This window comes from Pempheris klunzingeri, chromosome 15 (genome assembly GCF_042242105.1).
Source record: "Pempheris klunzingeri isolate RE-2024b chromosome 15, fPemKlu1.hap1, whole genome shotgun sequence".
In the NCBI taxonomy this organism is placed as follows: domain Eukaryota; kingdom Metazoa; phylum Chordata; class Actinopteri; order Acropomatiformes; family Pempheridae; genus Pempheris; species Pempheris klunzingeri.
The window spans coordinates 84,857-101,815 of NC_092026.1; the positions used below are offsets into that span (position 1 = coordinate 84,857).

Consider the following 16,959-nt stretch of genomic DNA (forward strand, 5'->3'; position numbering starts at 1 on the left):
CCTGCAGCTGCTTCTGTTTCACTTCATGACTGTGATTCAACCTTCAGGTGATGGCTGATGATCATCAGCACGTGATTGGTTCATCACACCACCACCACACCTCAGACTTTTGCAGTTCTCCATCTACATATAAATATATACATAGAAATAGAGATAAATACCATTTTTGACTGTCATACTTGTATTTGTACGTATGCTTAGGATGTGATCACTCATCAATCAGACTGCAATTAATAAACATTTCACCTTCTTCATATAAAAATATGGAAAGGAGTTGTTTATGTATTGAACTGCTGATGAATCTGTCAGTGTTTTATCCAAATAAACGCTGTGATGAAGAAACCAGATGGAGACACGTTGGTTATTACACAGACCTGAAGAGACCACAGCAGCATTAATAATACTGATGTTTCATGTGACCCATCCTCCCTGGAGGAGGAGCTGACACACACACACACACAGTGAATGGGGTCCTTGTAGCAGATGGACGAGCGACGGCGGGATACTAACGGAGTCAGACTGAGCTGCTGCTGCTAGGGTTCATCTTTAGATAAATAATCAGTAATCAATCACAGCTGATTACTCATCACTTCATTAGTTACTGATAAGATTATTGATTAATAATCACCTCCTACAGATCAGACAGACGATTTGCAAATCAGCAGCAAGACGGTAAGACTTTTTTTTTTATCAGTGAATATTTGAATCTCAACCAAACTCAAGTGGAAAAACCAGTGATTTTAGCTGCATTCAGAATGTGAAAGAACAAACAGCTGAATGTATGCATTAAAAATCAGAGCAGCAATGTTTTTTCATCAGTTTGTCCTCATGTGATCAACATGTTTTATCAGGATCAACTGGAGCTTTATAATCAGATTAATATGTGTGTCCCACAGCAAGCATGGTGTGAAAAACACTGATGGCAGACAAACTAAATAAACATGTTTAAACTCAAGCTTACTTACTACTAAAGTCACATTTTAATATCAAAAATACTGTTTTTCATCTACAGAACTGCTCAACGTATAGCTTTTGATTGTTTTATATTTGGTTTACGAATACAAACCCTGCACACTGCACACTTTGACGTCTTTTCACAGGACATTTTGACGTCTTTTCACTGGACAGTTTGACGTCTTTTCACAGGACATTTTGACGTCTTTTCACTGGACAGTTTGACGTCTTTTCACAGGACATTTTGACGTCTTTTCACTGGACAGTTTGACGTCTTTTCATTGGACAGTTTGACGTCTTTTCACTGGACAGTTTGACGTCTTTTCATTGGACAGTTTGACGTCTTTTCATTAATCGGTTTGATGTGTCCTTGCTGGCGTCTGTCTCCCCAGAGATGACCTGTGTCAGGTTTCTGAGCATGCTCAGTGTGTTCTTCCTGTTGCTGTGGGAGGAGCCAGGCTGTGAGGCGATGACCCTGAACTCCGTCCTCCTTCATCAAGTGTCAGGGGGAAGAGGAGGCATCCACTTCCTCCAGAGGAGGAGGAGGAGGAGCTGGGTGTGGAACCAGTTCTTTGTCCTGGAGGAGTTCACCGGAGATGAGCCGCTGTACGTCGGGAAGGTGCGAACACTTGGGATTGACCCCAGACTGAGGGTCCTGGTCTGGTCCTGTTACCTGTCTGTGGTGGTTACCTGTCTGTCTGTGATGTTTACCTGTATGTCTGTAGTGGTTACCTGTCTGTCTGTGATGTTTACCTGTATGTCTGTGGTGGTTACCTGTCTGTCTGTGGTGGTTACCTGTCTGTCTGTGATGTTTACCTGTATGTCTGTGGTATTACCTGTCTATATGTGGTGGTCACCTGTCTGTCTGTGATGGTTACTTGTTTGTGGTGGTTACCTGTCTGTCTGTGGTGGTCTGGTCTGTGCAGCTCCACTCAGATGTGGATAAAGGCGATGGCCAGGTGAGGTACGTCCTGAGCGGTGAGGGAGCGAAGTCCATCTTCACTATTGATGAGAACACAGGAGACATTCACGCCACCAAGAGGCTGGACCGGGAACAGCAGGCATACTACACCCTGAGGGCTCAGGCCCGAGACCGAAGCACCAACCTACCGGTGGAACCGGAGTCCCGGTTTGTTATCAAAGTCCAGGACATCAATGACAACGAGCCCAAGTTCCTGGACGGGCCGTACACCGCCAGCGTGGCCGAGAGGTCGCCTGTAGGTGGGTGTAAAAGATATTTTTATATATTACTATATTACTATTACTTTATCTATTATGTCTTCTACATATACCACATACTATTGTATTTACATAAGCGTAAGTCATATAATGACATATCAGAGATGAATGAAGTCATCTATCTACCAGAGACTTCTGTAGTAATAATACGATGTGTTTATAATGCTTATCTTAAAATTACAAATGCTGATTAGAGACATGAGGAAAACAATAAGTGAGCTAATTCAACAGCTCTGGAAACATTAGAGAATTAAGTCCTGTGTTCAGTCAGAGTTTGTTGATAAATTCATCTGATGGAGTTTTAATTATAAACATACACAGAATAAATCAATCAATCAACAGCGTTATCTCAAGACGCTTTACATAAAGAGCAGGTCTAGACCAAACTCTTTAATTAGAGAGAGACCAACGATTCAGGAATTCAAAATTGAAGATTCAAGAATCCCCACAGAGCATCATCAGAGATTATATTGAGCAACAGTGGCAGGAAAAACTCCCCTTTAACGGGAAGAAACCTTGAACAGATCCAGGCTCAATGTGGGCGGCTTCTGTAGGGGTCCATGTTGGGTGAAGGTGAGAAACAGAGAGAGAGAGAGAGAGAGACAACACAAACAGCAACCAACATACAAACAGTGACTACAGCACTGACAATAGGAATGTGACTAAAAAATTAGCATTAGCAATATGGTAATGTTGAAAAACATGAGTGGCCGACGATCCACAGCAGTGGTCATGAAGCCAGAGAACCACAGCAGGAGAACCAGGACCAGGATCCACAGGAACCTGAGAACCACAGCAGGAGAACCAGGACCAGGATCCACAGGAACCTGAGAGATGAGAAAAGCACAGAAAGGCTCCGGGGAAGATACCAAGTTAGTAACAGACATTAAGCGGACATGAGACATAATGATGGAGAGGAATAAAGTGTTCTGTGTGATGAGAGAAACGCTGGTCGACCGCTTCTGTTCACACAAATCTAACCAATGTGACCAATATGACCAGTATGACCTCTGAGTCGGGGGACTCCCATGATGCACTGGGCTCTCCTCCTCTTCATCCTGATGCTTCATGTCTCTTTAATGTCAGTTACTAACTTGGTATCTTCCCCGGAGCCTTTCTGTGCTTTTCTTGTCTCTCTGGTTCCTGTGGATCCTGGTCCTGGTCCTGCTGCTGTGGTTCTCTGGCTTCATGAGTCAGTGCTGCGGATCGTCGACCACCAACCTTTTAAGTCCTGTTATTATTATTCACATATGAACTATTGTCATGTTTTTCCTACTACCATATTGATCAGTATCAGTCACATTGATCAGTATTGTAGTTACTGTTAGTATTTTGGTTGCTGTTTGTTTTCTCTCTCTCTCTCTCTCTCTCTCTCTCTCCAACCTCCACCCTACACAGACCCAGACAAAAAGCCGCCCATCTCTAAGCCTGGTTCTGTTCGAGGTTTCTTCCCGTTAAAGGGGGGTTCTTCCCGTTAAAGGGGAGTTCTTCCTCCACTGTGTCCTAATCTAATCTCTGAGCTGCTCTGTGGGGATTCTTGAATCCTTCCTGTTGAATTCCTGAATCTTTGGTCTCTGAATGAAAGAGTTTGTTCTGAGCTGCTCTTTATGGAAACAGTCTGAGAGAACACTGCTGTGACCTGGAGCTGGAGAGAGAAACACTGACTGACCAGTATGACCAGTGTGACCTCCTTGGTAAATTGTAGGTTTATTCTGAATCAGGTGTGTTGTGTCTGTTAGGTACATCAGTGGTGACGGTGGCAGCAACAGATGCTGATGATCCGACTTATGGAAACTCTGCCAGACTGGTTTACAGCATCCTGCAGGGTCAGCCATACTTCTCTGTGGAGCCAAAGACAGGTGAGAGCACACCTTAAGGCAACACCTGAACACACCAGACCACTCCTGTACCCACCATGTTAGCCTGAGGGGGGCAGCATCTTCCGGATGGTGAAAATTTCCTCGTCGTGGGACTAATAAAGGAACATCTTATCTTATCTTATCTAAGAAGATAAGAGGCTGTGTGTGTGAGTGTGTGTGAGAGAGAGACAGTTTTAGCTCTACTGTTTTATTCAAATGGAAATGTTTGTAACGGATGAGCTTCACCTGTCCTCAGGTGAGTTACTGTGTGTAATGGGTGAGCCTCACCTGTCCTCAGGTGAGTTACTGTGTGTAATGGGTGAGCCTCACCTGTCCCCAGGTGAGTTACTGTGTGTAATGGGTGAGTCTCACCTGTCCTCAGGTGAGTTACTGTGTGTAATGGGTGAGCCTCACCTGTCCCCAGGTGAGTTACTGTGTGTAATGGGTGAGCCTCACCTGTCCCCAGGTGAGTTACTGTGTGTAATGGGTGAGTCTCACCTGTCTTCAGGTGTGGTGCGAACGTCTCTGCCTGACATGGACCGGGAGGTACGGGACCGTTATCTGCTGGTGGTCCAGGCCAAAGACATGATTGGTCAGATGGGGGGTCTGTCAGGAACCACCTCTGTCACTGTGATGCTGACTGACGTCAACGACAACCCGCCTCGCTTCCCCCGCAGTGAGTGTGACATCTGACCTCTAGCTATGACATCACTCAAACAATGACCAACCAGGAAAATTCACAGCTGCTCCAGGGTCAAGAAGAAACATTAGTCTGTCTGTTTACCTATACCTGTGTGCACCTGTATCTACCTGTGTGCGCCTGTATCTACCTGTGTGTACCTGTATCTACCTGTGTGTGCCTGTATCTACCTGTGTGTACCTGTATCTACCTGTGTGCCTGTATCTACCTGTGTGCCTGTATCTACCTGTGTGTGCCTGTATCTACCTGTGTGTGCCTGTATCTACCTGTATCTACCTGTGTGTACCTGTATCTACCTGTGTGTTTACCTGTATCTACCTGTGTGCGCCTGTATCTACCTGTGTGTGCCTGTATCTACCTGTGTGCACCTGTATCTACTTGTGTGTGCCTGTATCTACCTGTGTGTATCTGTATCTACCTATGTCTACCTGTGTGTACCTGTGTGTTTACCTGTGTGAACCTGTATCTACCTGTGTGTACCTGTGTGTTTACCTGTGTGAACCTGTATCTACCTGTGTGTACCTTTATTTACCTGTGTCTATCTGTGTACCTTTATCTATCTGTGTCTACCTGTATCTACCTGTATCTACCTGTGTCTATCTGTGTGTACCTGTATCTACCTGTGTGTGTACCTGTGTGTGCCTGTATTTACCTGTGTCTATCTGTGTGTACCTGTGTGTACCTGTGTCTATCTGTGTCTACCTGTATCTACCTGTGTCTACCTGTGTGTACCTGTGTCCTTACAGAGAGCTACCAGTTCAGTGTTCCAGAGTCGGTTTTGGTTCCAGCTGTGGTCGCTAAGATCAAAGCTATGGATCTGGATATTGGTCTAAATGCTGAGATGGACTACAGGATCCTGGATGGAGATGGACTGGGAGTCTTCAGGATCATCACTGATCCAAACACACAGGAGGGACTGGTCACTCTGCAGAAGGTATTGGTTTTCTTCTAGGAGATACTGGTTTTCTTCTAGGAGGTACTGGTTTCCATGTAGGAGGTACTGGTTTCCTTTTAGGAGGCACTGGTTTCCATGTAGTAGGTACTGGTTTCCTTTTAGGAGGCACTGGTTTCCATGTAGGAGGTACTGGTTTCCTTTTAGGAGGCACTGGTTTCCATGTAGTAGGTACTGGTTTCCTTTTAGGAGGCACTGGTTTCCATGTAGGAGGTACTGGTTTCCTTGTAGGAGTTACTGGTTTCCTTTTAGGAGGCACTGGTTTCCATGTAGGAGGTACTGGTTTCCTTGTAGGAGGTAGGAGGGGCATCATACAGTGCATATGTCACTGTTTCTTCTGTTCACTTCTTTCCAGGAATTAATATTCTGTTCATCCTGTTCAGTTTTTTCTCGTTCCTTCATTCAGAGTTTAAATGATTCTGAGGTTTTTAATGCCAAACCAGAGTGTCTGCAGCTGTGAACTCCAGCAGTCCTTTGGATTATTTCTGTGTTTTTGGTCCCAGAGGAGATTCTTCTGCTGCTGAACAGCTGCTGATGATCAGTTTGGTTTAAATTTAGATTGATGTCAATGATGCATCCACAGACAAAATTATCTCTTATTCCCAATCCCAAAGCAAACTCCCCTGCCCTCGATTTTATTAAGAATCTTGAGAAGGTGTTTTTAGTGAAGTAAATCATGTCCTCTGAATCGATTTCAAGATGTCACATCAGATCCCTATCCCCCTCCAGACTCTGGACTTCGAGACAAAGTCCAGCTACATGTTGCGTGTTGAGGCGTCCAATCGTCACGTGGACACTCGTTTCCTGACGGTTGGTCCATTCAGAGACGTGGCAACAGTTCGTCTGCTGGTGGAGAATGTGGAAGAGCCTCCGGTGTTCTTGTCCTCCGTCAGTCAGATGGTGATCTCTGAGGCCGCTGCCGTGGGAACTGATGTGGGTTCAGTTTCAGCTCAGGACCCTGACGCCACCAACAGTCCTGTCAGGTAAACATCAACACCTCAACAAGCAGGAAGGGGCAGCAGTGCTGCTGTCTAAAAGCTGGTCTGTGTGCAGGTACTCCATAGACAGGAGGTCAGATGTGGAGCGTTACTTTAACATCGACAGCAGCTCAGGTGTGATCACAACCGCTCGACCTCTAGACAGAGAGGCCATCTCTCTGCACAACATCAGCATCCTCGCCACAGAGAGCTGTAAGTCTGGACTTCATGTCAAAGTTTAAACTTCACCCTGAATCCACTTCATTGATCCTGGGTTCATTCAACAGACCTGATTTTCTGTGATTCTGTCTAGACCACAAAACATCTGTGAAACACCTTTCTTTACCTTTACCAACACACCTCTGCCACATCCCGCACTCTGACGTGTCCTCAGGATCGATTCCATTGGCCAACTGTACAATAATCTGATATATGACGTTACAGATGCTTTGCCTCATATCAGGAAATACTTTCGTTATGAGCTTGTCGATGTTAGTTTGGTTTTCTTTGACTTTTCAGCAAGTGGAAACAATAAGAGTGCTAAATATGAGTGCTGTGATGTACCCTGACACACCCCCACACCAACCTATCGGGCACCGTGGGCGGCTGTTCAGGAGGTATAGCGGGACGCTCACTGATCACATGGCTGGTGGTTTGATCCCTAGCTCTGCTGAAAGTGAGCATGTACCCTCAGGAGGAAATAATCCCACTCATAACCGCCCCCAAAACCACAATGTGTCACTTTCACTTGGTTAAACAAGTGAGATGTGATGGACAGAGGTAATTTAGCTGTTCCCTTTTTCCTGTCTTTACGCTAGGCTAATTTAGCTGTTCCCTTTTGTCCTGTTGCTATGCTAGGCTAATTTTGCTGTTCCCCCTTGTTTCTAGTCTTTATGCCCAAGTGCGACTCAGACAAGCTTTGAGTCCAGATGAGGATTTCACTTAATGTTAAACTGTTCCTTTAACTTCCTGCATTGTTTTATTTTGCTAAATTCCTGTCTGGTCATATCTGACAGGTGTGTCTTTGTGTGTGTCAGTGGATCGGTCTCAGGTGGGGAAAGCTGTGGTCCTGGTCTCTGTGACGGATGTTAACGATAATGCTCCGAGCTTCGCCATTGAATACCAAACATTTGTCTGTGAGAACGCAGAAGCTGGACAGGTAAATCTCACCTGAACTCTCTCCTCCATAAAGCAATTTTAAACAGAAAATAAATCTGACACTGTGAAGGAAGTTTTGTTATTTTTTTACTCTGATTGGAAATTATTTGTAATGTTCCAGAAACTGCTGCACGCAATTAGACTCAACTTAAATGTAATTACATTTAATCCAACCTTCAGCATGTCGCCAAAATATGAAACCCAGAGAGAAGTTTCTACTGTTTCTACTGTTGATGTTATGATCACACAGAGAAACAAGTACTCTGTACGTTTATATAAGGATATACATAAGATGATAAACTTTATCCATAAAGCTCTTCACAACAGAGAGCCTCGCACAGGAAACAGCAGAGAACAAACAACAATAGAACACCATTAGAACAACATTAGAACAGCTACAGTTAAAATAGGGAAGATAAAACCCAACAACATGCTGGGCAGCTGTGGCTCTATGATGCTTTTATGGTTCTCTGGTCCTATGTTGGTTCCGTGGTGGTTCTATGTTGGTTCCATGATGGTTCCTTCCCTTACAGTAGCAACTTTATCTACAAAGACCTCTGTCACAAACATAACTTTATTTACACAGACCTCTGTCACAATAACAATAAACAATAATGACTTGATTCTGTGAAGGTTCTGTGAAGGTTCTGTGGTGGTTCTATGATGGTTCAGTGGTAGTTCTACAATGGTTCAGTGGTGGTTCTGTGCTGGTTCAGTGGTCGTTCCGTGGAGGTTTTGAGGTGTTTCAATGGTAGTTCTATGGTGGTTCAGTGGTGGTTCCGTGCTGGTTCAGTGGGTGTTCTGGTGTTCAGCAGCTGTGACCTCTGACCTCCAGCTAAACCAGCTGAGTTATTTATATTCAGGCTGTCGGATCATCTCTGATCATCTGGTTTAATCCAGTTCTGATCTGCACCCAAATGTTCCATCAACTAATCTGATCCAGGGTCACATGATTGAAGTCACATGACCAGGACCTGCCTGTCAGTTTGTCACAGTCGTTACATGTTTCTCACAGACCTCCTTTATTTACACAGACATCATTACAATACTAACTCCATTTATACAGACATTTGTTACAATCGTAACTTTATTTACACAGACATCCATCACAATAATGACTTGATTCCATGGTAGTTCTGTGGTGGTTCTGTGATGGTTCTATGACTGTTTTGTGGTGTTTCAATGGTGGTTCTATGATGGTTCCGTGGTGGTTTCATGGTAGTTCTGTGGTGGTTCTGTAATGGTTCAATGGTATTCCGTGCTGGTTCCATGCTGGTTCCGTGGTGCTTCTGTGGTGCTTCTGTGGTGCTTCTGTAACGGGTGTGTTGATGGGCATCACCAATAGGACCACTCCATAGACTGTTTCCCAGAATTTATTTAGTACAACCTGAAGAAGATAAACATAACAAATGTCTTCTGGGTTTCTTTTCACCTTTCCTGCTCCCCCAGCAAGGCACAGCAGTACTGTGTTTTACATTACAGAGGAAACATTCTTCATATATATAACAAATCTCCTCAAAACCAGAGGACTAAAACAATGCCACCTGGTGGCGACAGTACCAAGGGGGTCCATAGTGATTAAACATAAACAAAATTACATTACTCAATAAAGCACATACCTGAAGAAGATAAACATAACAAATGTCTTCTGGGTTTCTTTTCACCTTTCCTGCTCCTAAACATATAAACGACATTACAAACAGTTAACAAGGAAACTAGCTAACACAGGGCGGGCTGCTGTTCGCGCCAAAATAACAACACTAAAAACATCTATAAAACTTATACTAACGTCAAAAACAACACAAAACAGCCTGGCAACACAAAAGTATACATCGATAAATAAAATACACCAAAGATAATAACTTAAACGACTACATTTACAAAGAAAACAACACAATTACAACAGCAGCCTTCACTCACGCAACCTACCCCCAGCAAGGCACAGCAGTACTGTGTGGGGTAAAGGGGAGGAGCTAGAGAAACACATGCGCTACGGAAACCCAGAAGGCAATAAAAAGGCAAATCGATGAAAAGTAATCTCCACAGGAGAAATTATAAAATAAAGTATAAACAAAAATAACTCATAAAGATAAAATTCACAATGATTAAATAATAAAATTAACAAACATGAATTGAAAATAAAATGCATTTTTAACTCCGTTACACTTCTGTGATGGTTCCGTGGTGGTTCTATGATGGCTTTATGTGGGTCTGTGGTGATTCCATGGTGGTTCCATGGTGGATCTGTGGTAGCTCTGTGCTGCATCTGTGGAGGTTCTGTGATGGCTCCATGGTGTTTCTATGATGGTTCCATGGTGGTTCTGTGGTTGTTCTTTGGTGGTTCTGTGGTGGTTCTGTTGTGGTTCCATGGTCGTTCTGTGGTGGTTCTATGATGGTTCTGGCGTTCAGCAGCTGTGACCTCTGACCTTCAGATAAACCATTACAATAATAACTTTATTTACACTGACCTCAGCAGCTAACCCTCCTTGTCATGTGACCTTTGACCTCTCAGGTCATTGAGACTCTGAGCGCTGTGGATCGTGATGAACCAGAGAACGGACATCACTTCCTGTTCTTTCTGACCGCAGAGGCTGCTGGGAACCTCAGCTTCACCCTGAGAGACAACAAAGGTACAGTCCACCTTAAAAACTAATCATGAAGGTCTACCTTAAATCCTGAAACTGAGGGCGTTGGTGGAACCCAGACACAGGTGAGAGAGAACATGGGTCGCACATCCATCAGGTGACTTTGGGCCTTTCTCAATCTGTGTTCTTGTCTGTACTTGTGTTCTTGTAAAACATCATTCTCAGCCCAAGCACTGTTCCAAAGTCTGCATCAAGCAGAGTACGGTCCATGCCCAGATGTGTTCTTGCTGCGCCCATTTTACCCAGGATGCATCAGGTGGTGACTTTTGTGGACTTCTGACAGTGACGTGTCCCAGAATGCTTTTCATACCAACCAGCAGCAACAGTGGAAATGGCGGACAAAGCACATAACAGTTTTAATTTAGAAAAGCGGAAACAAACGAGGCAGCATTGTGTTTAATACTATATTTCGCTTCATTGTAAACGTTTATTTTAATGACGATAACCGGAGTAGATACGTATTGAGAGCTGAGATGATGACGTCATCAAGTCCACTGCCGTTCCAAATGCAGAGTGACTGTCCTGCGTCCTCCCGTCCTCCGGCGTCGGGACTTGCTGAGTCTGAACTACTAGTATTGAGAAAGGCCCTTTGTCTCCATGTGACTGGTCGTGTTTCAAAGCACCTGTGTGATGGACCAGAGTGAGTGTGAGGCTGAAGATGAAGCTTGTTCTTTATCAGTCATCATCTCCTCTGGCATTAAGGGTCTGCTGCCCCCCAGTGGCCAAACACCTCAGTGAAAACAAAGACTCACCAGATTCACCAGACGGTTAATTTGCTTCATTTATATTTGGATTCCTTCTCGAGTCGCTCACTGTCTGAGCAGACGCCACACGGCGAGTCACCTGTTGTCCAGTAAGCAGTGATGTTACTGTTGTTCTCCCAGTCTGGAAATGTCTTAGAGGTTCTTCTACCTGCTGATGTCACTCAGGTGTTTCACGCTGTCGTCCGTCTGTCTGTCCTCAGACAACACAGCGTCCGTCCTGACACGGCGTGGTGATTTCCTGCAGCGGGACCAGCAGGTTCACTTCCTGCCAGTGGTGATTTCAGACGGCAGCAGTCCGTCTCTGAGCAGCACCAACACGCTGTCTGTCACCGTCTGCGCCTGCGACGTTGACGGAAACCGGCGCTTCTGCAGCCAGGGGGGGCCGCTGCTGCTGGCCGGCCTCAGCACTGCCGCCACCGCCGCAGTCCTCACCTGCGTCCTCACACTGCTGGGTAAGACATGCTGGAATCAGGTGGGACACCCCACTCCTTTCACCTTAACCTGTTAATGGACAGGTAGAGACAAAAGGCCAAAAACCAGTGGACAACCCTGCTAATTAGTTTCAAGTGTTCCAGCTTCACCTGTTGCTCACATAACGTCCACATACCAGTGTTTAGAAATCAGATCGTTCCCACTTCAGAGATGTTAAACGTGGCTTCCAGGTTGGATTATTTCTGTTCCTTATTATCAGGCTGCTCCAATAAGTCGTTAAAGACTCTCCAGCTGGTCCAGAACGCTGCGGCTCATGTACTGACGAGATCTAGGATCCTGGATCTGCCCCACTCAGCTTGATAGGAAGCTCCTCAGAGCGACGACGTTCAGCACAACTCACAGAGGGGCGGCAACAAGTGCTAAAGCCTGCTTAGCACTATAAATTGGATTAGGGTTAACCCTAACCCAAAATGTGAGGGAAGCTTGCCGGAGGAGCGGCTGCTGTCAAAAGGCGTCTGATTTCAAAAGCCGAAGGTCTAACAGGTGTATACAGGTGTGATGGTGTCCACTGACTTTTGGCCATAAAAGTCTACCTGCATATACACCTTGCAATCAGGATGTAAGTAATCTTCATACCAGTGTCAAATTGACTCCACCCCTTTCTGTGTCCTCAGGTGTCGTCATGGTAACAGTGGCTGTGAGGCACAGGAGGAGGGAACCAGCCATGATGGATGATGAGCGAGACATTCGTGAAAACATCGTTCGTTACGATGATGAAGGTGGAGGTGAGGAAGACACTGAGGCCTTCGACATGTTCACTCTGAGACACCTGAACCCAACAGGCCGAGACCCTGACACGAACACGTCGACCCGCCGAGACCCTGACACGCTGGAACTCCTTGCCATGCCTCCAGAGTACAGTGCTGATAAGAACAGGCTGTTCCAGGAGTTCATCAGGGACAGACTCCAGGCGGCAGACCTGGACTTGACGGCGCCCCCCTACGACTCTTTGCAGACCTACGCCTTCGAGGGCAGCGGGTCGACAGCTGAGTCCCTGAGCTCATTAAACTCGTTAGATTTATTAAACTCGTTAGAGTCTGAGCAGAACTATGACTTCCTGAGAGAGTGGGGGCCAAGGTTCAGGAAGCTCGCAGATCTCTATGGACACCACGAGGGAGGGGGGGTCAGCTTGTAGTCCTCAGACCGCATCGGCCACAGGGGTTGGGGTCACAGTGGGAACATCCTGTTTTAATGTCTCTCTGCTTAACCTGATCCAGATCACATCGTGGCACTTTAGTGCAACAGCTTCTACAGTTTGGTTCTTTTCTGTCTGTTTGGCTGCAGCTGGGGTCACATGACAAATCTCCAGTGGTGGAGAGTTCAATGTCAGAGCCTCGAGTTTAGTGTCTTCAAAATCACTTGATCTCTTAATTTTTTGGAGTCAGAAGTGATGTACAAGGTTTTATTCCCCTCCTCTGATTGGTCAGGTTCAGACAGGACCCTCCTCTGATTGGTCAGGTTTAGTCAGGACCCTCCTTCGTTATATAGACTGATACTGACCACCGGTCCCATTTTTAGTCCACTCTGAAATGTAGAGAGGGTGTCTGCCCCCTGAACCCAGACTGGAAGGAGGTTCCACAGGAGAGGAGCCTGATAGCTGAAAGCTCTGGCTCCATCACTACTTTAGAGGACTTTAGGAACCACCAGTAGACCTGCAGTCTGGGAGCACAGTGCTCTAGTGGGGTAGTACGGTACTATGAGCTCTTTAAGATATGATGGAGCCTGAACATTAAGAGCTTTGGAGGTGAGGAGAAGGATTTTAAACTCTGTTCTAGATTTGACTGGAAGCCAATGAAGAGAAGCCAGTACAGGAGAAAGATGGTCTCTTCTCTTAGTTCTGGTCAGAACAGGAGCAGCAGCATTCTGGACCAGCTGGAGAGTCTTTAAGGACTTATTGGGGCAGTCTGATAATAATGAGTGACAATAGTCCAACCTAGAAGTGACTAATGTGTGGACTAGTGTTTCTGCATCATCTACAGACAGGATGGACCTGATTTTAGCAATATTATGTAAATGGAAAAAAGGCAGTTCTAGAAATCTGTTTAATGTGGGAGTTAAAGGACAAATCTTGATCAAATAAGACTCCCAGATTCCTCCCAGTGGAGCTGGAGGCCAGAGTGATGCCATCCAGAGCAGTTATGTTGTAGAAAAGGTGTCTCTGAGGTGTTTAGAGCAGAATAACTTCAGTTTTATCTGAGTTTAGCAGCAGAAAGTTGCTGCTCATCCAGGACTTTATGTCCTTAAGGCAGACTTGAAGTTTACCCAACAAATTGGATTCCATCCATCCCTCCATCCTGGTCAAACTCCCATGACTCCCCCACTGGTCCAGGACCAGGACAGGATCCATATCGCTCCTCCTAAATCTGAGGGTCAACTGTCGGCCGGAGCCTCCTCCCCAGAACCCCAGGGTAAACTTTCCCCGGGGGGCTGAGCAGTGTGATACACTGATAACTGGAACATACTCCCCAGTCCCTTTATCAGAACAGGGACCCCCACCCTGGTCTGCCACTCCACAGGTATGACCTCCACCCTCCACCAGGTATGACCTCCACCCACACTGAACAGGTGTGTCAGCTGAGACAGCCCAACGTGGTCCAGAGGTCTCATTCTTCCCCCTCCCCTAACCATTTCCTCCAGGAGTTTCTGACCAACCTCAGAGACCTCTGGCAGGGATGTGGTTTAGACTCTTCGATAGAGGACAGGTTGGTCAGGTTCGGGATTCCTCAAAGTGCTCTTTCCCAGAATATCTCCAGCCGTTCTCCCCCCTGACTTAACAGCCTGGCCAAGCTCTGCTCTCCATCCTGAACTTCCTCAGACCTCCTCCCTTCAGCGACAGTCAGAGCTACAGCTTCTCTGGCCTCCTGCTGCCAGCCTGCTGGACACACGAGGTTTCACTTCCTCCGCCTGACGGCCTCCCTCACCAGCCAGCGATGCCCCCTGGAACTGAAGCTTTGAACATGAACACTCGTCCACCTGAATCCATGAAAACTCCTCCAGCAATGTGAGGGTACAACCTGGTGCACAGGGACGGCCTGAGGGGGCCCGGGACGCACGCTGTCTCAGCTTTAACATCAATTCTAAAAACATACTTTTTAAAGCTGCTTTTCAGTGATTCCATTCATGCTTTACGGCTTTTAGTTCATTTTATTCACCATATTATTCACTGACCACCTGGGATGAGGTGGATCACACAGACGTGGAAAACCCAAACAGGAAGTGAGCGTCATATAATAATATTATTACAAAATTATGCATCAAATTACTTTTACAATATAAATGAGATCATTTTACTCTAACTGTGAAGCACGTGGGTGTGAGACAATGTGGAAAATAATTACAATAATTTCATTACAATAAATAAATTACTGGTAAACGGAATGTACTGGTTTATCTTTCTGGTCTTTGGACACGCAGGTTTTCTTTTCTTGTTTTGGAGACTGTGTAGAAGCACAGGGAGAACATGCAAACTCCACACAGAAAGACTCCAGGTTCAAACCTGGAATCCATGACAACAATCCATTTATACAAAAACATACTGAAAACATGAAGAACGAATCAGAATCAGAATCAGAATCAGAATTCCTTTAATAATCCCCAGGGGGAAATTGCTTTTTGTTACACACAGCTCCAAAAGAATAAGAATAAACTTCAAACACAAAGTAAAAATATAAATATATAAAGTATGTATAAAAAATTATGTGTCTACAATAATCTCCGTCCTATTTCCAATCTTCCATTCCTCTCCAAAATCCTTGAAAAAACTGTTGCTTCTCATCTTCATTCTCATCTGTCACACAATAACCTCTACGAACAGTTTCAATCTGGTTTCTGCCCCCTTCACTCCACCGAAACAGCCCTACTTAAAATAACCAATGATCTCCTCCTTGCTGCTGATTCTGATCTGTTATCCATCCTCATCTTACTTGATCTGAGTGCGGCCTTTGACACCATCTCCCACACCATCCTCCTGGACAGACTTCACACTATTGGCATCACACAGACACCCCTCACCTGGTTTAAATCCTATCTCTCCGGCCGCACTCAGTTCATCCAGCTCAAATCCTTCACTTCCTACCCAGTCCCAGTCACCACACGTGTGCCCCAGGGCTCAGTCCTGGGGCCCCTGCTCTTCATCATCTACATCTTCCCTCTTTGCCACATCCTCCGTAAACATACTACTACGCGGATGACACCCAGCTGAAGAACTCCACAGAGCTGGATGGCACAGGTTTTGAGCACCCTGGGGCTGACATCATCAGGGCCTGCAGCTTTGCCAGAGTGGAGTTTCCCCAGCTGTCTTCTAACATCTTCAGCTGTGATGGTCACTGTAGATGGGGGTGAGGGAGTAGGGGTAGAGGTGAGAGGGTGGCCTTCCCTTGAAGATGAGAGGCTGCAAGGAGGGTGAGGGGGAGAGAGTGGAGTAGGTGTTGTTGGGGGCAGAACAATCGAGGTGTTGATAGTAGTGTCTGTAGGAAGTGCAGGGGCCTGGGCATCAAATCTGTTGAAGAACAGATTAAGTTCATTGGCCCATTCCACACTGCCTTCAACTTCACTGTTACCAGCTGACTTAAAACCAGTGATGGTTCTCATCCCTCTCCAGACCTCTCTGTTGTTGTTTTGCTGAAGTTTCTGCTCCAACTTCTTCCTGTATTCCTCCTTAGCCTCTCTGATCTTGTACTTCAGGTGTCTCTGTGTGATTCTCATCTCCTCCTTGTTGCCAGCCCTGAAAGCCCTCTTCTTATCATTCAGGAGGGCCTTAATGTCCTTTGTTACCCACGGCTTGTTGTTTGGGTAACAGTGAACAGTCTCTACTGGAACAATGGAGTCTACACAGAAGTTGATATAGTCCGTGATGCACTCTGTGAGCCCGTCAATGTCTTCTCCATTTGGCTCACAGAGTGCCTGCCAGTCTGTGACCTCAAAACATCCCTGCAGTTTCACATACACCTCTTCCGACCATCTCCTCACTGTCTTTATGGTCACAGGCTGTCTTTTTACCAGAGGCAAATAAGTGGGACTGAGGTGTATGAGATTGTGGTCAGACCTGCCCAGGGGGGAGGGGAGAGGAGCTGTATGCATCCTTCACTTAAGCATATATCAAGTCCAGGGTCCTCTCTTCTCTGGTGAAACAGTTCCCGTACTGGGTGAAGTTAGGCAATGCCTTTGCCATGGTGACATGGTTGAAGTCACCCGAGATAGCAATGAATGCACTCGGGTGT

At 45.8% G+C, this 16,959-nt stretch overlaps 1 protein-coding gene across 1 annotated transcript; it reads left to right on the forward strand.

Moving 5' to 3' along the window:
* Positions 1-1,348: 1,348 nt before the first annotated feature.
* Positions 1,349-15,941, forward strand: LOC139214053 (cadherin-7-like). Its single transcript, XM_070844791.1, has 13 exons — positions 1,349-1,573; positions 1,881-2,175; positions 3,933-4,052; positions 4,561-4,728; positions 5,499-5,686; positions 6,434-6,687; positions 6,758-6,894; positions 7,719-7,840; positions 10,352-10,469; positions 11,449-11,700; positions 12,355-12,850; positions 15,205-15,228; positions 15,674-15,941. Exons 1-13 carry the CDS (start codon positions 1,349-1,351, stop codon positions 15,939-15,941), a joined length of 2,667 nt encoding a protein of 888 aa, XP_070700892.1.
* The last annotated feature ends 1,018 nt before the right edge of the window (positions 15,942-16,959 follow it).

Coding starts and splice junctions, on each gene's coding strand:
- LOC139214053 (XM_070844791.1), top strand. CDS start 1,349: ATGACCTGTGTCAGGTTTCTGAGCATGCTCAGTGTGTTCTTCCTGTTG. Junction 5,687..6,433: donor GACTGGTCACTCTGCAGAAG/GTATTGGTTTTC, acceptor ATCCCCCTCCAG/ACTCTGGACTTCGAGACAAA. Junction 15,229..15,673: donor TCCACACAGAAAGACTCCAG/GTTCAAACCTGG, acceptor ACTTGATCTGAG/TGCGGCCTTTGACACCATCT.